This window comes from Ranitomeya imitator, chromosome 2, assembly GCF_032444005.1.
Source record: "Ranitomeya imitator isolate aRanImi1 chromosome 2, aRanImi1.pri, whole genome shotgun sequence".
Lineage (NCBI taxonomy): Eukaryota > Metazoa > Chordata > Amphibia > Anura > Dendrobatidae > Ranitomeya > Ranitomeya imitator.
The window spans coordinates 690,991,286-691,013,332 of NC_091283.1; the positions used below are offsets into that span (position 1 = coordinate 690,991,286).

At 44.0% G+C, this 22,047-nt stretch overlaps 1 protein-coding gene across 3 annotated transcripts in view; it reads right to left on the reverse strand.

The window, feature by feature from the left end:
- POLR3A (RNA polymerase III subunit A) overlaps positions 1–22,047 on the reverse strand; it is a 567,405-nt gene that overhangs the window by 103,267 nt on the left and 442,091 nt on the right. For all 3 annotated transcript variants that reach the window (XM_069753076.1, XM_069753078.1, XM_069753077.1), the window contains exons 26-28: positions 6,517–6,609; positions 6,272–6,436; positions 5,121–5,285 (exon numbers count right to left, since the gene is read on the reverse strand). In XM_069753076.1, the coding sequence (XP_069609177.1) occupies positions 5,121–5,285; positions 6,272–6,436; positions 6,517–6,609 (423 nt within the window). The remainder of the gene's footprint in view (positions 1–5,120; positions 5,286–6,271; positions 6,437–6,516; positions 6,610–22,047) is intronic.

The following is a 22,047-nucleotide window of genomic DNA, read 5'->3' on the forward strand; positions in this document are numbered from 1 at the left end:
TCATTCTCACCTTCTGTTGACGTCTGTATATGGAGCAGGTACAAGAGATGAAATTGTAACTTAGCGTATATACTCGACTATAAGCCGACCCGAGTATGAGCTAAGGCACCTAATTTTGCCACGGAAAACTGGGTAAGTTTATTGAGTCGAGTATAAGTTGGGTCTGCATTGTCCCCTCATCCCCGTCCTGGTATGCATCTTTGTCCCCATCGTTGTCCTGTTATGCATGGCTCCTTATGCCCTATGCTTGTATGAATGGTTCCTATTAAAAAAAAATAAAAAAAACACAAAACAAAAACCGTCCTACTCACCTTCCACTCTTAGCAACCCGTTGGTCCCGGCGCACTCACAGCATCTTCTTGGTCCCGGCGCTGGCAGCTCTTCCTGCGCCGAGTGATCACGTGGCCCCGCTCATTAAGGTAATGAATATTCGCCCCACGCCTATGGGAGTGTAGAGGCGTGCATATTCATTACCTTAATGAGCGGGGCCACGTGATCGCTCGGTGCAGGAAGAGCTGCCAGCGGCGGGACCAACAAGGGGCTGCGAGGGCACACAGGAAGGTGAGTAGGATGTCTTCTGGAAGCCGGCGGCTGCGGGTGTCACTGTGTGCACTATAAGAGAAATGAATATTCACTTCTCTTTAGCAGTAGCACAGGCTTTAGCCACAGCTGCTGGCTCCTGCCTCAGTCACCTGCAGCTCCCCCTCCCCCGCTTGACTCGTGTATAAGCCGAGGGGGGTGTTTTCAGCACAAAAAAAGTGCTGAAAAACTTGGCTTATAGTATATACTGTACTCTAGCAAATGCGTGTAACAGCAGTAATTGGGGCTAAGCCTAGATTGCTGCTGTTAACCCCTTGAATGCACCTGACAGTTTCTGACAGCATCATTTAACCCCTTAACAACCGCAGATACGCCTTTGAATGGAGGCAATTAAGGGTACTCATGCCTTAGCACCGCTTTTTAAAGACGCTGAGAAATAAGTGTATAGCGCCCCCCAGTCGGAATTTCTAGAGGGTCTTGGCTCCCGAGGGTAGCTGAGACCCAAGAGAACATGATTCGGGTCGGTTTTCCGACCCCAGTGTTGCAATCGCCGTTAACAGTATAATGGCGACCACAAAAAAAAAGTCCGTTTTCGCATTTAATTTCTCTCTCCTCTGATGTGATCGCACATCAGAAGAGAGAGAAATTGAGTCCCCCGATCCCCCCCCCCAGGTACCTACGATGTCCCTGTAACCCCCCTCGTGAAGTAACCTGGTCTGCCAGTGTCTTCTGAGAAGAAAAGGGCGGGCACCCGGCATCAATAAGAAATTTTTCCTATTGGTTCATTTTGATCACTGTGATAGACTTTATCACAGTGATCAAAATAAAATAAAAAAAGTAAATAAAACCCCCTTTAATCACCCCCTAAGGTAAAAATAATGAAATAAAAAAAACCATATTTCTTTCCATTTTTTCATTAGTGTTAGAGTTGGGATAAAGTGAGTTGGGCTAAAACTAGGGTTAGGGTTGGGCTAAAGTTAGGGCTATAGTTGGGATTACGGTTAGGGTTGGGATTAGGGTTAGGGGTGTGTTAGGGTTAGGTTTGTGGTTAGCGTTAAGGTTGGGATTGGGGTTAGGGTTGTGGTTGGGATTGGGGTGTGTTGGGGCTAGGGTTAGAATTAGGGGGGGGGAGGGTGTTCCACTGTTTAAGTACATCAGGGGGTCTCCAAACGTGACATGGCACCACCATTGATTCCAGCCAATTGTGTGTTCAAAAAGTCAAATGGTGCTCCCTCCCTTCCGAGCCCTGCCGTGTGCCCAAACAGTGGCTTTCCCCCACATACGGGGTATCGGCATACTCAGGAGAAATTGCACAACAAATTTTGTGGTCCATTTTCTCCTGATACCCTTGTGAAAATAAAAAAAAATTGGTTCCAAAGTAAAAATTAGTGAAAAAAGTAAAATGTTCAATTTTTCCTTCCACATTACTTTAGTTCTCGTGAAGCACCTGAAGGGTTAATAAACTTCTTGAATGTGGTTTTGCGCACGTCGAGGGTTGCAGTTTTTAGAATGGTGTCACTTTTGGGTATTTTCTGATTCCCCAAACTCACTTCAAATGTGAGGTGGTCCCTAAAAAGTGGTTTTGTAAATTTTGTTGGAAAAATGAGAAATCGCTGGTCAACTTCTAACCCTTATAACGTCCTAACAAAAAAATAATGCTTCCAAAATTGTGCTGATGTAAAAAAGACATGTGGTAAATGTTATTTATTAACTACTAGATGGTGGCCCAATTGTAATGCATCGGGTATTCTAGAATATGCATGTCCACGTAGTATATTGCACAGCCCACATAGTATATTGCCCAGCCACGTACTATATTGCCCAGTCACGTACGTGGCTGGGCAATATAGTACGTGACTGGGCAATATACTACGTGGTTGGGCAATATAGTAGTATATTGCGCAGTATATTGCCCAGCCCGCGCAGTATATTGCCCAGCCCGCGCAGTATATTGCCCAGCCCGCGCAGTACATTGCCCAGCCCGCGTAGTACATTGCCCAGGCCGCGTAGTACATTGCCCAGGCCGCGTAGTACATTGCCCAGGCCGCGTAGTACATTGCCCAGCCCGCGTAGTACATTGCCCAGCCCGCGTAGTACATTGCCCAGCCCGCGGAGGACATTGCCCAGCCCGCGGAGGACATTGCCCAGCCCGCGGAGGACATTGCCCAGCCCGCGGAGGACATTGCCCAGCCCGCGGAGGACATTGCCCAGCCCGCGGAGGACATTGCCCAGCCCGCGGAGGACATTGCCCAGCCCGCGGAGGACATTGCCCAGCCCGCGGAGGACATTGCCCAGCCCGCGGAGGACATTGCCCAGCCCGCGGAGGACATTGCCCAGCGTTGTGAATTCAGCTTTTGGGCTCCCTCCGGTGGTTGTAGAGGGTAATGCAGTTGTGCCTGGATTGCAGGAGTGGACATGTGTATCTACTAATTGCAGGACTGACTGGGGTATATAGCTTTGCAGGATCCTTTAGTCAGTGCCAGTTGTCCATTGTTCTTGAAGGATTCACTTCCCTGCTGGTCTCTCCAGTTTGCTGTGTTTTTCTACAAAGATAAGTCCTGGCTTTGTTTTTGCTGTCCACCTGCAGTGGACCTTATAGTTCTGTGCATTTTCATGTTTTTGTCTTGTCCAGCTTGGTCTGTGAAGGATTTTTTGCAGCCTAGCTATTTCTCTGGAGATGCAGATATACCCCCCATGTCTTTAGTCAGATGTGGTGATCCGTATTTTCTGCGGTGGATATTTTCTAGTGTTTTTATACTGACCGCATAGTACTCTGTTCTATCCTTTCTTTTTAGCTAGTATGGCCTCCTATGCTAAAATCTGATTTCATATCTGCGTATGTTATTTCCCTCTCCTCTCACAGTCAATATTTGTGGGGGGCTATCTATCCTTTGGGGATTTTCTCTGAGGCAAGATAGGTTTCCTGTTTCTGTCTTTAGGGGTAGTTATATCTTAGGCTGTGCCAAGGGGTCTAGGGAGTGTTAGGTACCCCCCACGGCTACTTTTAGTTGCGCTGCTAGGTTCAGGGTTTGCGGTCAGTACAGGGACCACCTTCTCCAGAGTACGTCTCATGCTGCTCCAAGGCCACCAAATCATAACAGCCCAGCCCGCGTAGTACATTGCTCAGCCCGCGTAGTACATTGCCCAGCCCGCGTAGTACATTGCCCAGCCCGCGTAGTACATTGCCCAGCCCGCGTAGTACATTGCCCAGCCCGCGTAGTACATTGCCCAGCCCGCGTAGTACATTGCCCAGCCCGCGTAGTACATTGCCCAGCCCGCGTAGTACATTGCCCAGCCCGCGTAGTACATTGCCCAGCCCGCGTAGTACATTGCCCAGCCCGCGTAGTACATTGCACAGCCCACGTAGTACATTGCACAGCCCACGTAATATATTGCACAGCCCACGTAGTATATTGCACAGCCCACGTAGTATATTGCACAGCCCATGTAGTATATAGCAATGTGCGCATCATATCCCTGTTAAAAAAAATAATTAAAATAAAAAATAGTTATATACTCACCTTCCGTTGGCCCCTGGATCCAGGAAGCGTTTACCGACGCTCCTCGCGCGCTCCGATCTCGAGAGATGACGACGTAGCGGTCTCCCGAGACCGCTACGTCGTCATCTCGCGATATTGCAATGCATTGACCGGTCACCGGAGCGTCGTGAGGAGCGGGAAAGCGCCGGAAGGTGAGTATATGATGATTTTTTATTTTTTTTAAATTAATTTTTAACATTAGATCTTTTTACTATTGATGCTGCATAGGCAGCATCAATAGTAAAAAAGTTGGTCACATAGGGTTAATAGCAGCGTTAATGGAGTGCGTTACACCGCGGCATAACGCGGTCCATTAGCACTGCCATTAACCCTGTGTGAGTGCGGATTGGAGAGGAGTATGCAGCGGGCACTGACTGCGGGGAGGAAGGAGCGGCCATGTTGCCGCCGGACTGCGCCCATCGCTGATTGGTCGTGGCAATGGTGGTGGGCGTTTTGCCACGACCAATCAGCGACTTGGAATTCCACGACAGACAGAGGCTGCGACCAATGAATATCCGTGACAGAAAGTCAGACAGACGGAAGTGACCCTTAGACAATTATATAGTAGATTTTGTGTGACACCACTCTCTGATTTAAGGGTACAAAAATTGAAAGTTTGAAAATTGCAAAATTTTCTAATTTTTTTGCCAAATTTCTGTTTTTTCAGAGATAAACGAAAGTTATATCAAATAAATTTTACCACTAACATGAAGTACAATGTCAAGAAAAAACAATCTCAGAATCAGTGGAATACGTTGAAGTATTCCAGAACTATAACCTCATAAAGGGACAGTGGTCAGAATTGTAAAAATTGGCTTGGCCACCAAGTACCAAATTGGCTGTCACTAAGGGGTTAAAGTGCATGGTTTAAAGGACATGCTTTGCCTGGCAGGGTGCTGATAGGTGCCAGAGTCCTGCTGAAGGCCACAATGTTGATAGTCCTGTGAAACCCAGCCATAGGTTGGTTTGCTAAATACTGCAATACAGAGGCTGCTGTCTTTTGTGATGTAAAATATGCAGAACATGGACTCATGAACTTGCCTCATAGGTATTGTTTGATGTTGTATGAGATCCCTTCACTCCATGGGTAGCCATTACAGCACGCAGATTATCTCCTTCCACCAGAAGTTTATACTTTTCCTTGCCACTCTGTTCATCAATGTGTATAACAGCACGAGCTACTTCAGGGATGCCCTGTACCACCACCTAAACCAACAAAAAAAATAAAAGAAAAAGAGACCATAAAACAAATGTTTGCAGTAGTCCATCTAACATGGGTATATACCGAGGCCAAAACTAGAACTTGACCTGTTCATTTAAACAAAATGATTGTAGATATGTTAGAGCTTTATTAACATTTACGAAGGAGACATTCAAATCCCTTTTGTGCAGTGAAGAGAAACTCCATCATGAAAATGGATTCATGATTTAGTTTTGGTCATCTTGTTTTTTTCATGTATGTGTTTGATGTTCGTGTATTATCTTTTAGAGTATTAAAAAATTCTCTAGTAGTAAGGTCATTTATAACTTCATGTTTTACTATATTACTACATGATTGAGGGCATCCGTAGGGACACTAACGGCAAACAGCCCCCTATGGTGACATTGGTCAAAGTCTACTATCCAATGGGAAGCTGGCAATCATGTGGATCGGTCATGTGATCAGCAGGTTGAATAGAGGCAACATTGCTACATGTACACTGTAAAAAAAAAAACATACCTAAAAATTCAGAAGAGAATTTACAACATACGGTAGGTCATGGATTTGGGTAAAAAAAATCTGCACTGTGCCCTACACAACATATATAGCTTTTTTTAGGTCTTTAGAGGTGAAAGAGGGAGCACCGATGAGCATCCCTCCTTCATAACCCAGAAGACACAAGAACACCCTTGTATTACCTGAAAAATAATCACATCATTTTACATTGTGATTGCTCTGATGCAGAAGGAGAAAGCAGTTTTCCCAGTAATAACAGCTTGATCAAGGGGATCCCTGTGATCGTGCCCCCGTCACGATTTAGAAGCAGGTTTCTGTCATGGCAAGAATTTATGCTGACTGGACAATGCTACCCAAACTCCTCACTGTAGTAAATATATTTGGCAGCAATATTTTCTTTCGCAGATTTATTCAGCTTCTTTAGTCAGTCAAAGAGAAGACTGAACCAGTAAAGGAGACAAGCTGTCACACTGACCTTTGGGAGCTCCTCTTTAAGGGACTGTAAGACATAGTACATTGAGCTTTTGTTGTTCTCTCTTGGTGTGACACAAACAACCGCCTCACCATGAACCGCAATGTCTCCTGGTTTCACGCGAAGTTTTGACATGCAAATTGAGTATCTTACGGTTTCTGCATTCACCTGGAAAACAGACAATTACATATGAGTACAATGTACAATGAGAAGAATAGGCAGCCATACAGCGCATGGGTTCATCTCACCTCAAGCCTCAGCAAGCGGATACGTTCTAGTGAAAGCTTCACCAGCAGGAAACAATCATCGGGAAGGAAGACCTCTTCTATGTACTCTGATATCTGTGTATAGAAGGCAAGAGACATAGTTACTAGCAAAAGTGTGGTTCATGTGTGATGTGAACTACAGACCTGCCACTTCTCAATATTCTCAAGTCATATAGCAAACAGTCCAAGACAAAGCTCTTGCAAGACACCATTATAACATAGTGACCCCTGAGCGCTCTAATCAATGACAATATTACACATTTTAAATGCCTTTAAGCTGCTATTCCAGATTTCACTCAAAGCATTTAACATAACATTAAAGGGATTTTTTAGTTTTAGAATACACCTGTCCCCTTATTGCAGTTTGCCTTCATTAAAAAAAAAAAAAAAAAAATAGTGAAAACTTTGCATTCCTCACCTTCCCTAGGTCCTGTGTAGAGTCCTTGCTGCTGCTGCGTAACAGCACTGCAGCCAATACCTGAGCTCAATAGCTTGGATGGCACAAGCCGCTCAGCTCATTGATTGGCTGCATTGCCAGTGATGTCAGGACTGAAGACAATAACATATGCCGGGAGCAGCGACAGGGACCCACTCATGCTGCACCAGGGAATGATGGGTAAAGCACAGTTTGTTTGTGGTTTTTTTTTTTTTTTTTAACAATCCGCAACCAGGGGACAGGAATTTTCCAAAAATGAAAACCACTTTAACTACTATAGGAAAACTTTGCTTGCTACTTGGGAACTATTAAGATACTTCTGACTGATCGTAATCCTTCACAGTGGTTTGCTGTTAACAGGCTGTAAGAACGGACTGCAGTACAAAACTTAAAGGGTACCGATATTTTTTTCCCTCAAAAATGATAGGTACTATCTACTGTTTACCAGATTGGTGAGGGGTCCTGAAAAAAATACCTCAAAAATCAAGTCTGCAGTGAGCTTTTCAGTAGGCAGAAGCAATATGCACAGCACTTTGAACGACAAAGTCTGTACAGAGTGCCTCATACGGATGTCCCACGACCTGTGCAAAGAGTTGAGAGGAAGAACTTTGTGTCACAACCCGTGCAAGGTGAGGTGAGGATGCTAAAACATTAAAAATGTTTTAATAGGAAACATTTAAAGATTTTTTTCTTCTACATGGACTATGGAGCACAATCTGCCCTAAAATCCATCTATAAGAACTGCATGTGTAAATATTTGTAACTATTTTTATAGGAGTCATATGTGAAATTGGCCGTAGTGAACAGCTATGAACACAAAGAATGATCTATTTAACAACCTCATACAGAATTAAATGGAACAGAGGATCTTAGGACTCATGTAATCAACAATAAAATTAGATGGTGCCCAGAGTTATACTAAGCCTCAAGAGATTGTCCTTTCATATGAATTCTGCTAGACTTAACCCCTTCATGACCGGGGGATTTTTCGTTTTTCCGTGTTCGTTTTTCGCTCCCCTCCTTCCCAGAGCCATAACTTTTTTATTTTTCCGTCAATTTGGCCATGTGAGGGCTTATTTCTTGCGGGACGAGTTGTACTTTTGAACGACATCATTGGTTTTAGCATGTCGTGTACTAGAAAACGGGAAAAAAATTCCAAGTGCGGTGAAATTGCAAAAAAAGTGCAATCCCACATTGTTTTTTTGTTTGGCTTTTTTGCTAGGTCACTAAATGCTAAAAATGACCTGCCATTATGATTCTCCAGGTCATTACGAGTTCATAGACACCTAACATGACTAGGTTATTTTTTATCTAAGTGGTGAAAAAAAATTCCAAACTTTGCTAAAAAAAAAAAAAATAAAAAATTGCGCCATTTTCCGATACTCGTAGCGTCTCCATTTTTCATCATCTGGGGTCGGTTGAGGGCTTATTTTTTGCGTGCCGAGATGACGTTTTTAATGATAGCATTTCGGTGCAGATACGTTCTTTTGATCGCCCGTTATTGCATTTTAATGCAATGTCGCGGCGACCAAAAAAACGTAATTCTGGCGTTTCGAGTTTTTTTCCCGCTACGCTGTTTAGCAATCAGGTTAATACTTATTTTTATTTGATAGATCGGGCGATTCTGAGCGCGGCGATACCAAATATGCGTAGATTTGATATTTTTTTTATTGATTTATTTTGATTGGGGCGAAAGGGGGGTGATTTAAACTTTTATGTTTTTTTTATTTTTTTCACATTTTTTTAAACTTTTTTTTTTTAACTTTTGCCATGCTTCAATAGCCTCCATGAGAGGCTAGAAGCAGGCACAACCCGATCGGCTCTGCTACATAGCAGCGATCTGCTGATCGCTGCTATGTAGCAGAATTGCACGTGTGCTGTGAGCGCCGACCACAGGGTGGCGCTCACAGCGACGGGCAATCAGTAACCATAGAGGTCTCAAGGACCTCTATGGTTACAATATACAAGCATCGCCGACCCCCGATCATGTGACGGGGGTCGGCGATGACGTCATTTCCGGCCGCCCGGCCGGAAGCGGTAGTTAGATGCCGCTGTCTGCGTTTGACAGCGGCATTTAACTAGTTAATAGGTGCGGGCAGATCGCGATTCTGCCCGCGCCTATTACGGGCACATGTCAGCTGTTCAAAACAGCTGACATGTCCCGGCTTTGGTGCGGGCTCACCGCGGAGCCCTGCATCAAAGCAGGGGAGCCGGCATCGGACGGTATAGTACGTCCGATGCCGGTAAGGGGTTAAAGGGAACCTGTCACCCCAAAAATCGCAGGTGAGGTAAGCCCACCGGCATCAGAAGAGGACGTCTTGTAATGAAGATGGGAGGCGCCGCAGCGGACCGGAGACACCCATCTGACCTGACCAGCAGCGGGACCGCCCCTGGGTGAGTATAATACAACGTCTTTTTCTCCTCTTTCAGGTAACATCGGGGGCTTATCTACAGCATTACAGAATGCTGTAGATAAGCCCCTGATGCCGGTGGGCTTACCTCACCCGCGATTTTCGGGGTGACAGGTTCCCTTTAAGGAGAGCCATACCTTGGCTGAGAAGACTCTGGATTGAATTGAGCACAAAAAAAACTAACTGTAAAAGAGTGTGAACAAACTAAAAATTGAATGAGGTATTAGTGAAACTTAACATAGAGGGCATCATGTTTGACAGAGAGTGTAGTTGTTCTGGACCACTAACTCATCCACTGTTGGCAGGGCAGGCAGACCAGGCAGATGCCTGGGCCCCCCCGTTATGAAGTACCAAGAGGGTGTACAGCAATGAATAACGCTGTACATCGTCTGTAGTCCTGGAACATCTCTCCCAAACCCCCCTCCTGCCCCCCTGTCTATCTTTCTCCCTGCAGTCAGGTTAGAAGAGTGAGGGGGAGGGGCCAATTACAGCACAGCAGACAGAGATCAGTGTCGGGCCAGGAAGATGCCTGCAGCCCTATATGTCTGTCCTCTCCAGTCCTCATCATGGCTGCTCCTAGCACTGTCCTTGGAATGGATCTGTACAAGAGAAGCTGCAGAAACTGGTAAGTATACAAGTACAGTGCCTACAAGTAGTATTCAACCCCCTGCAGATTTAGCAGGTTTAATAAGACGCAAATAAGTTAGAGCCTTCAAACTTCAAACAAGAGCAGGATTTATTAACAGATGCATAAATCTTACAAACCAAAAAGTTGGGTTAATTGGGTTAAGGTCAGGAGACTGACTAGGCCACTGCAACACCTTGATTTTTTGCCTCTTGAACCAGGCCTTGGTTTTCTTGGCTGTGTGCTTTGGGTCGTTGTCTTGTTGGAAGATGAAATGACGACCCATCTTAAGATCCTTGATGGAGGAGCGGAGGTTCTTGGCCAAAATCTCCAGGTAGGCCGTGCTATCCATCTTCCCATGGATGCGGACCAGATGGCCAGGCCCCTTGGCTGAGAAACAGCCCCACAGCATGATGCTGCCACCACCATGCTTGACTGTAGGGATGGTATTCTTGGGGTCGTATGCAGTGCCATCCAGTCTCCAAACGTCACGTGTGTGGTTGGCACCAAAGATCTCGATCTTGGTCTCATCAGACCAGAGAACCTTGAACCAGTCAGTCTCAGAGTCCTCCAAGTGATCATGAGCAAACTGTAGACGAGCCTTGACATGACGCTTTGAAAGTAAAGGTACCTTACGGGCTCGTCTGGAACGGAGACCATTGCGGTGGAGTACGTTACTTATGGTATTGACTGAAACCAATGTTCCCACTGCCATGAGATCTTCCCGGAGCTCCTTCCTTGTTGTCCTTGGGTTAGCCTTGACTCTTTGGACAAGCCTGGCCTCGGCACGGGAGGAAACTTTCAAAGGCTGTCCAGGCCGTGGAAGGCTAACAGTAGTTCCATAAGCCTTCCACTTCGGGATGATGCTCCCAACAGTAGAGACAGGTAGGCCCAACTCCTTGGAAAGGGTTTTGTACCCCTTGCCAGCCTTGTGACCCTCCACGATCTTGTCTCTGATGGCCTTGGAATGCTCCTTTGTCTTTCCCATGTTTACCATGTATGAGTGCTGTTCACAAGTTTGGGGAGGGTCTTAAATAGTCAGAAAAGGCTGGAAAAAGATAACAGGTCAACAAAAAAAAATTTTTTTTCTGGTGTCCAAAATATTTTAATGAATTTGGGGTATTTTTGGGGTGCTGATTCTGAATATGCTATCAGTTTTGCCAGATTGGCTCAAGTTTTTGAGATTTTTGGTATCTTATTTATAGCACTTGTTGGTAAATGCGACGCATCATCTCATTAATTTCTTTGGATTAGTACTTGAACTGAGCAGTTCTCAATATAGTTTTGTGTTAATTAGTGTTCTAAAAGTTTGTTCATAGCTTGATTTTTGCACTAACTTTATGTTGTTGTCTGTTTTCCAGTGAAAAGCATGAACTCATCAAGAAGAAGTTGTCTTAACGATCCAGACTCATTCTGTTACATTTGTGGTGAATACACACTGCCAAAACATAGAAGAAACATAACAGACTTCGTAAAAAAAGTGTATTTTGCCTATTTTGGGGTTATGCTTGGGGACCAAGACAAGTTTTGGGCACCACACATAGTGTGCAAAGCATGTATCGAATTATTACGAAAATGGAGCAAAGGACAAAGAAAAAGCTTCAAATTTGGTGTTCCAATGGTGTGGAGAGAGCAAAAAAATCATCATGATGACTGTTATTTCTGTGCAGTGCAAGTGCAAGGATTCAATAAGCATAAGAAACGAAAATGGGAGTATCCTAACATGGAATCTGCAAGAAGGCCTGTTCCTCATTGTGAAGATGTGCCTGTACCTGTGTTTACCATGTTACCTGACCTTCCCCCACCTGATGATGATGAAATGCAGGGTATGGAGCTAAACATCAGTTCTGGAAGTGAACTAGAATATGAAGGAAGTTTCAGAACACCTACGCAATTTACCCAAGGAGAGCTCAACGATCTAATAAGAGACCTCAACCTCTCAAAAAGTGCATCCGAACTTTTAGCTTCAAGGCTAAGTGAAAAAAATTGTCTGACGCCTGGAACTAAAATTACATCTTACAGGACCAGAGAAGAAGCACTTCTTCAATTTTTCTGTGAAGATGACCTACTTGTATATTGTAAGGATATTCCTGGCCTGATGCTGCAAATGGGTTTACAAGTATATCGTCCTGAAGACTGGAGGCTTTTCATAGATAGTTCTAAAAGGAGTTTGAAATGTGTTTTGTTGAACAATGGCAATCAGTGTGCATCTCTTCCAGTAGCTCACTCAACTAAACTTGCAGAACAATACAAAAATGTCAAAATGGTCTTGGAGAAACTGTGCTACCATGAACATTCGTGGCTGATATGTGTTGATTTAAAAATGGTCAACTTTTTACTTGGACAGCAAAGTGGATACACAAAGTATCCTTGCTTCATCTGCATGTGGGATAGTAGAGCAAAACATCAGCACTGGGAGAAACTGAATTGGCCTCCAAGGGACACCTTGACAGTAGGAGCATCAAACATAGTGAACGAACCTTTGGTGGACAGGGAAAAAATCATTCTACCACCACTTCACATAAAGTTAGGATTAATGAAGCAGTTCGTCAAGGCATTAGACAAAGATGGTAATTGCTTCATGTACATCTGCAGATCTTTCCCTGGTCTTAGTAGCGAAAAACTGAAGGCAGGAATCTTTGATGGTCCTCAAATTCGGAAACTCATTAAAGATTCAAATTTTCCTAAGGAAATGAATGACATCGAAGCTGCTGCATGGTGTAGTTTTGTGTTGGTAGTGAAGAACTTCTTGGGAAATCAAAAGGCAGACAATTATGAAGAACTGGTACAAAACATGCTATTGAGATTTAGAAATCTGGGTGTACACATGAGCATTAAATTGCATTATCTTCACAGTCACTTGGACAGATTTCCAGAAAACCTTGGAGATTTTAGCGAAGAACAAGGGGAGAGATTTCATCAGGATATTATGGTGATGGAGGAAAGGTACCAAGGCAGATGGGACAGACATATGATGGCTGATTACTGCTGGAATCTACAGCGTGACTGCCCGAATAGCTCACATAGAAGAAAATCATATAAAAAGCGCTTTTCCAGCGATTAAATGTCTCCTATCTTTCATGTCTTGTTCATTTTTGAAGATTACTTTCTAAAACTAGTTAAAATAAACTAAAATCAACATTTACTTTGTTAAATTTATTGTATTCATGACAATATCAATAAAGTTAATGCGCGTGTAGCAAATTACGTCTTTTTTTTTACACATTTTACGAAAAATCTCAAAAACTTGAGCCAATCTGGCAAAACTGATGACATATTCAGAATCAGCACCCCAAAGTTACCCTAAATTCGATGAAATATCTTTGGCACCAAAAATGCTGTTGACCAGTATAATTAATCCAAACATGTGAAGCTCATTGTTCTTTGTGCCTGAACTACTTCTTAATACTTTAGGGGAACCAAACAGAATTCTGGTGGGTTGAGGGGTTGAATAATAAATAACCCTCTGAAAAGACTTTTCACAATTTTTTAAAAAAATAAACAAAGAAATAACATTCTCTTTTGCTGCAGTGCATTTCACACTTCCAGGCTGATCTACAGTCCAAATGTCACAATGCCAAGTTAATTCCAAATGTGTAAACCTGCTAAATCTGCAGGGGGTTGAATACTACTTGTAGGCACTGTATATGTGTATCTGTGTGTGTACATGTGCAGTATACAGTGTGTGTGTCTCTATATGTGTATATATGTATAGTATGTGTGTGCATATATACAGTATATAGTATGATTGTGTATATGTGGCGCATGTGAGTGTAAATGCATATATATATATATATATAAATATACACATACACATATATATATATATATATATATACACAGTATACAGTATATATATATATTTTATATATAGTGTGTCTTTCTATATGTATATATGTGTGTACATGTATAGAGTGTATCTGTATATATGTACTGCATATATAGTTCTGTAATGGAAGTGTCGCTATAATAGGAATCAGTAGTTTACCGTATTTTGCGGATTATAAGACGCTCTGGATTATAAGACGCATCCCAATTTTTGAGGAGAAAAATAGGAAAAAAACTTTTTTTTTTATAAAATGGTGGTGCTTCTTATAATCCATGCGTCTTACTGCTTACCAGGGGGTGGTGGCTGCGGTGAAGCGGGGTCCCAGGGTCGCTTCTGGAGGAAGCAGGAGTGGGGCGATGCTGCAGGCCACAGGCTGGGCTGAGGGGGTGTTCGGATGTGCGGCTGCTCAGTGCAGTTTATTTACTTATTTTTACTCATTAATATAGCACTATTAATTCCACAGTGCTTTACAAACATTAGTGGCACTGTCCCCAATGGGCTCACAATCTAAATTCCCTATCTTTGGAATGTAGGAGGAAACCGGAGTACCAGGAGAAAACGCATGCAAACAAGGGGAGAACATACAAAATCCTTGCAGATGTTGTCCTTGGTGAAATTTGAACCCAGGACCCCAGCGCTACAAAGCTGCAGTGCTAACCACTGAGCCACCGTGCATGGCATGGTTTCCTATGCGGTTGACTCCTGGGAAAATGGACCCTGCTCCACCGCGGCCGGTAAGGTATAGCTGCATTATAAGACACCCCCCCCCCATTTCCCCCCATAATTTTGGAGAAAAATACGCTATGTCTAATGCCTGTGTCTTACATTAGGGCCTGTTCACACTTTCTTTCTTTACTGCTCCCGATGCGTTCTGCCTTGCCTTGCGCAAGCATGTACTACGGAGGATATAGAATGAACTTCAATCCAATATTGCGCCAGCATGCAGCCAGCGGGTAAGGAAAGGGTGAATCAAACACCCAAAAAATCCGCCCATATGACCGAAAACCGGTCCCGCCAAATTCAGGTGACAGGTTCCCTTTAATATACTATGTGTGAAATAGTGCAGCCTACTATACTATTCATGAAAAGAAAACACCGTGTGCACAGCTCACAGACTGGTGCTAAGACTTAGGTTCCCAAACCGTCAATATATGTAATGTAAAAGTCTAGCACTCAACTTCAGTAACCGTAGAAACAATGGTAACCGTGAAGACGATTTATTAGTAGCACCAGAAACGTTTCAGTCCCTTGGGACTTTCATCAGTCGCTACAACACAAAAAAGAGTGAAATAACAAAAAGGGAGTACAACCTGTACAAAAAATAACTAAAGTATATACAAAAAACACAAATAAATGAACAGACAAGGTTAACATGAAGTATAGGTCAAAAATAACATGTAACATCGCTAATAAGTATAACCTGGGAAATAGTCGCAAATATCCAGGCCAAGTGTCACTCGAGAAAGGGGCGTGGTGGAGCCAGTGGACGGGACCAAGATACGAAGAGGGTGGAGCCAACGGACATGCAAATCATGCTAATGGAAGCCTACCCGGGCAGTGAAATACAGCTAAGTGAATAGTGGCTAGGCATGGAGAAATATAGCCAAGTATCGTGTAGCTACAAATGACGAGCGTGGTAAAATGAGTGATATAAAGAGGGAGCACGGTGTGGTTCCGGAGGAGAAAAAGAAATGGGCGGGAGAATAGAAAAAGAGTAAAGAAATAAACCGACACACATACCGTGCCTATGAGGGCCAAAACAGGCAAATTCAGTATGGTTGAATACAATATGGGTATAACCAGCGCCTGAATATGAGGAGAGCAACCGAAGATAAAGAATAAAAATAAAAATGAAAATACGAGCCACAGAAAATGCAGGGACACAAGGGAATACTCCAAATACTCACTTATGTGTGTAACGCCCTAATATGAGGGAGATGTACTGAAAAGGAGATGTAGAGGAAGATTTAGTAAAGATCAGTAAACACCGCCAGTCTCAGAAGAAATAATCAAAACCGGTACCTTAGAAACAGATAGGATATGGTGGAGACTGTCCACCTGTCGGGTGAAACACCCGTGACTATGGGGGAGAAAAAGAAGAAACAATAGTAAAATGCTGGACCAGGGAGAGGGGTGAAAAAGCAGGAGCGGATACCGCCGTATACACATTACCTTAAGAATGCTGGCGAGGGGGAGAGGAGAAGAGCCACCTCGGGACACGGCGTCCACCGCAAGTCTGTGAAGCGGTGGGACACGCCGGGTTAAATAGCGCCAACAGTCAGCGCCGAGACTAGGGGGCGGAGACGCCAGACCGGAAATGACGTAGCGCCGGCATCGGTGGAACAGAGTAAAGATGGTGATGCGGTTCACCTAGTGTGTGCGTTCCACCTGGATGCCGGGCGTGTACAGAATGCAGGGGAGCCGCAGAATTAGAACAAAATAGAAGAAAAAGGAACCGGAAGGACATCTCTAAGGCGAATACTAAGAAAACATATGGGGAAATGATAAAAGAAGGATGAATATAGATAGGGAAGATAAAAAGAAAAAAAGGAAATATACCGTAAGGATATGAGTCTAGGGAAAACCTAGGTGAAAAGGACAAAAACGAGGAACAAAAAAACGGGAGGATAATATGATGGGAGAACATTGGTGGAAATTAGCTAGAAAAGGAGAAGGGAGAGAAATATGAAAATGAATGGTGGAGTATAGTGTCAGGTGATTAACGTATGGTGGTGCTAACACCAGAAAGTGCCCCTACTTCTTAAGGAACACACGGATTATAATGCAAGCCACAGAAAACTATACATATTATAACAGTCGTGAGATGAGTGAACTGCTGGTGTCTAGAGAAAGCCGTGATGAGGGATCCTCCGGTGGATATTGGTAGCTGAGGTGAGGGGTATATAGTGCTCGTCATTTAATAGAGACGATTCTATGGAAAACAGAAACACGTATTAATATCAGATACAAAATGCAACAAAATACAGTTGACAACAGCCTAAGTACATTTCACTAAGTGAAAGCCGACAATTCATATTCTCTATTAAGACCCTTCGGTGTCAATGTATCGAGTGTATGGATCCAGTAGGCCTCCCGTTTTTTTAGAGTGAGAATCCTGTTGCCACCCCGACGTGGTGGTGGTATCTGTTCTAAAATTAGAAATTTTAGCTGTGAGATATTATGTCCTGCAGCGGCAAAATGGTGGGGTACAGGTAGAAGGAGGTTATTGCATCGGATGGTGGATTTATGCTTTGATATTCTATCACGGATGGATTGTGATGTTTCACCTACATAGAGAAGGCCACAAGGGCACTTTAGGACATAGACAACATAGGACGAGTTACACGTAAAGAAACCATGGATTTTGTGTTCTTTACCCGAGCGTGGATGTGTAATGGTGTCACCTTTCAGGACATTATTGCACTGTGCGCAATGAAGGCACGGGAAGGTGCCTTTTCTTGGGGTATTCAAAAAGAGTTGCCGTGTAACAGTGTTGGAACCTATGTCAGCTTTAACCAAGGTATCACGGAGATTGGGGGCCCGTTTAAAACAGGGTAAGAACGGCTGTTTAAATTCCGGGACGTCTGGGTGGGCCGTAGAGAGCAATGGCCAATGTCTGCGTATGGCTTTATGTAAGATATATACCGATGGATCCACGACGGGCACACCTGAAGAACTCACTTCCTTGAAAACCGAAATACAGGACCGCATCAATCGTCACAAAAGGGACATTGAAACGAGAAAGCGCAATAAATTCGCAAGGGACGCGGAGGACTATAGAAACAATCGAGTGTATCGATGGCAGGACAGTTCCTGGCGCACCAACATACGAGGAACTCAGCCCATCTCATCAGATGTCTCCACCTCGGGTTCGGACCACGAACTAGGATCCTCCTCTTCTATTCCTCCTCCTTCTTTTTTAGGCCCTCGCCGTTACCCCAGAAGAAAACCCGACGGGGACAGGGATCCAAGAAGAAATCAGGAGCCAAACCGGATAACCAGATCAAAGGTACGGACAATTTGGTGATCAATATCTCTTCCAGAACTCTTAGTGTGGCCGAACATTCCCTTTTACAAAAGGGACTCTCATTTTGTCCATCTTATCGCTGTCGAACATTTGATCTTGATATGGATCTCCAGCGTTTCTTTCGTCAGATTAGATTAAAAGCCTATTTCGCCACCACACCAACCCTTAGTGAAAGGGGTACTGAAGTTAGCAACTCGAGAGTTTTGTCTTCCACTTCCCTGGGATTACGCCTGAAGAGTCACTTTAGGCCCCCTCAGTCATCTCACGCGGTTGAAACCTTTATTGGTTTCATACAGGACTCATTCTCCTCTTTTAAGGAGGATGTAGTGAGGGGCACTCTCTTCTATCCACCAAACCTTTCAGTGGAGGAGAGGCACTCCCTCAGAAACTTACAGGAGGATAAGTCCATCATATTTAAACCAGCTGATAAGGGTGGGGCTTTAGTCATAATGGATAGAACCATGTACCAATCTGAGATAACTCGCCAACTTAGTGATGCTTCAATCTATAAAGTACTGGATAGGGATCCCTCACACCGAATTCATCAGGAGATTGAGGACATTCTTCATAAATATACGAATCTGGGGGTCTTAGACCAAAAAACGTGCGAGTTTTTGAGAAATCCCAACCCGATCACACCAGTCTTTTACACGTTACCCAAAATTCATAAAAATCTTGAAAACCCTCCAGGTAGGCCAATCGTGGCCTCCACCGATTCCCTGCTATCCCCCATAGCGAGATATCTTGAGAAAATACTAACACCACTCATCAAGGGATCCAAGTCATTCCTCCTGGATACAGGTTCTTTTCTCCACCTCATCCGTGAAATACATCAGATACCTTCTGAAGCCCTTTTGGTGACCCTCGACGTTAGGGACTTATACACTTCTATTCCACACATAGAAGGCGTGAACTCCGCTCGCCGCCTCTTGGAGGGCGCTGAGATGGATCCAGAACATGTATCACTTTGTATTGAATTACTGAGATTAATCCTAACTTCAAATTTTTTCTTATTTCAAGATACCTTCTACCTACAGGTAAGGGGGACAGCTATGGGGTCACACGCAGCGCCTCCATACGCTAACGCCTATATGATAGATTTCGAAGAGAACGTTATTTACAAAAATTCCCTCTTTCAGGATCATGTGATTATCTGGAAAAGATACATTGACGACGTGTTTTGCATTTGGCACGGGTCACCGGATTCTCTAAAAAACTTTTTTGAGTTCCTTAATGTCTCATGGCCTGGCATTAAATTTACCATCAACACTAGTCAGGACAAGATGAACTTCCTAGACACACTTGTTATTAAGGATAGTGACGGTAGGTTGAGCACTGATCTATACTTCAAGGATACAGACCGGAATAGTCTGTTACACTACGACAGCTTACATCCTCCTTCAACCAAGAGATCTATTCCACGAGCACAATACCATAGGGTGCAAAGGATTGTATCCAACACCGAAGTTAGAGAGTCACGTATTGAGGGCATGACAAGGAAATTTCTGGCTAGAGGCTATCCTCCTGCTCTGCTAGAAAACTCCCGAACTGTATCTAATACCCCTAAGATAGACAACACGAGACGCATCCCATTTGTACATAGGTTTCATCCATCGGTATATATCTTACATAAAGCCATACGCAGACATTGGCCATTGCTCTCTACGGCCCACCCAGACGTCCCGGAATTTAAACAGCCGTTCTTACCCTGTTTTAAACGGGCCCCCAATCTCCGTCATACCTTGGTTAACCCCTTTCTGCCATTAGACGTACTATTGCGTCCATGTGGGGTGGGCTTTACTTCCCAAGGACGCAATAGTACGTCATATGCGATCGGCAGCGCTCATGGGGGGAGCGCCGCCGATCGCGGCCGGGTGTCAGCTGTTTATCGCAGCTGACATCCGGCACTATGTGCCAGGAGCGGTCACGGACCGCCCCCGGCACATTAACCCCTGGCACACCGCGATCAAAGATGATCGCGATGTGCCGGCGGTGCAGGGAAGCACCGCGCAGGGAGGGGGCTCCCTGCGGGCTTCCCTGAGCCCCCCGCAGCAACGCGATGTGATCGCGTTGCTGCGAGGGTCTCACCTCCCTCCCTGCTCCCTCCAGCCCCGGATCCAAGATGGACGCAGATCCGGGTCCTGCAGGGAGGGAGGTGGCTTCACAGAGCCTGCTCAGAGCAGGCACTGTGAAGGCTGCAGCGCTGCATGTCAGATCAGTGATCTGACAGAGTGCTGTGCAAACTGTCAGATCACTGATCTGTGATGTCCCCCCCTGGGACAAAGTAAAAAAGTAAAAAAAAAAAATTTCAAATGTGTAAAAAAAATAAAAAAAAATATTCCAAAATAATGAAAAAAAAAAAAATATTATTCCCATAAATACATTTCTTTATCTAAATAATAAAAAAAAAACAATAAAAGTACACATATTTAGTATCGCCGCGTCCGTAACGGCCCGACCTATAAAACTCGCCCACTAGTTAACCCCTTCAGTAAACACCGTAAGAAAAAAAAAAAAAAACCAGGCAAAAAACAACGCTTTATTATCATACCGCCGAACAAAAAGTGGAATAACACGCGATCAAAAAGACAGATATAACTAACCATGGTACCGCTGAAAACGTCATCTTGTCCCGCAAAAAACGAGCCGCCATACAGCATCATCAGCAAAAAAATAAAAAAAGTTATAGTCCTGAGAATAAAGTGATGCAAAAATAATTATTTTTTCTATAAAATAGTTTTTATCGTATAAAAGCGCCAAAACATAAAAAAATGATATAAATGAGGTATCGCTGTAATCGTACTGACCCGAAGAATAAAACTGCTTCATCAATTTTACCAAACGCGGAACGGTATAAACGCCTCCCCCAAAAGAAATTCATGAATAGCTGGTTTTTGGTCATTCTGCCTCACAAAAATCGGAATAAAAAGCGATCAAAAAATGTCACGTGCCCGAAAATGTTACCAATAAAAACATCAACTCGTCCCGCAAAAAACAAGACCTCACATGACTCTGTGGACCAAAATATAGAAAAATTATAGCTCTCAAAATGTGGTAACGCAAAAAATATTTTTTGCAATAAAAAGCGTCTTTCAGTGTGTGACGGCTGCCAATCATAAAAATCCGCTAAAAAACCCGCTATAAAAGTAAATCAAACCCCCCTTCATCACCCCCTTAGTTAGGGAAAAATTTAAAAAATGTATTTATTTCCATTTTCCCATTAGGGCTAGGGTTAGAGTTAGGGCTAGGGTTAGGGCTAGGGTTAGGTTTAGGGTTAGGGCTAGGGTTAGGGCTAGGGTTAGGGCTAGGGTTAGGGCTAGGGTTAGGGTTAGGGCTAGGGTTAGGGCTAGGGTTAGGATTAGGGTTAGGGCTAGGGTTAGGGTTAGGGCTAGGGTTAGGGTTAGGGCTAGGGTTAGGGCTAGGGTTAGGATTAGGGTTAGGGCTAGGGCTACAGTTTGGGTTGGGGCTAAAGTTACAGTTAGGGTTTAGATTACATTTACGGTTGGGAATAGGGTTGGGATTAGGGGTGTGTCAGGGTTAGAGGTGTGGTTAGGGTTACTGTTGGGATTAGGGTTAGGGATGTGTTTGGATTAGGGTTTCAGTTATAATTGGGGGGTTTCCACTGTTTAGGCACATCAGGGGCTCTCCAAACGCGACATGGTGTCCGATCTCAATTCCAGCCAATTCTGCGTTGAAAAAGTAAAACAGTGCTTCTTCCCTTCCGAGCTCTCCCGTGTGCCCAAACAGGGGTTTACCCCAACATATGGGGTATCAGCATACTCAGGACAAATAGGACAACAACTTTTGGGGTCCAATTTCTCCTGTTACCCTTGGGAAAATACAAAACTCGGGGCTAAAACATATTTTTTGCGGGAAAAAAAAAGATTTTTTATTTTCACGGCTCTGCGTTATAAACTGTAGTGAAACACTTGGGGGTTCAAAGTTCTCACAACACATCTAGATTAGTTCCCTGGGGGGTCTAGTTTCCAATATGGGGTCACTTGTGGGGGGTTTCTACTGTTTAGGTACATTAGGGGTTCTGCAAACGCAATGTGACGTCTGCAGACCATTCCATCTAAGTCTGCATTCCAAATGATGCTCCTTCCCTTCCGAGCTCTGCCATGCACTCAAACGGTGGTTTCCGCCAACATACGGGGTATCAGCGTACTCAGGACAAATTGGACA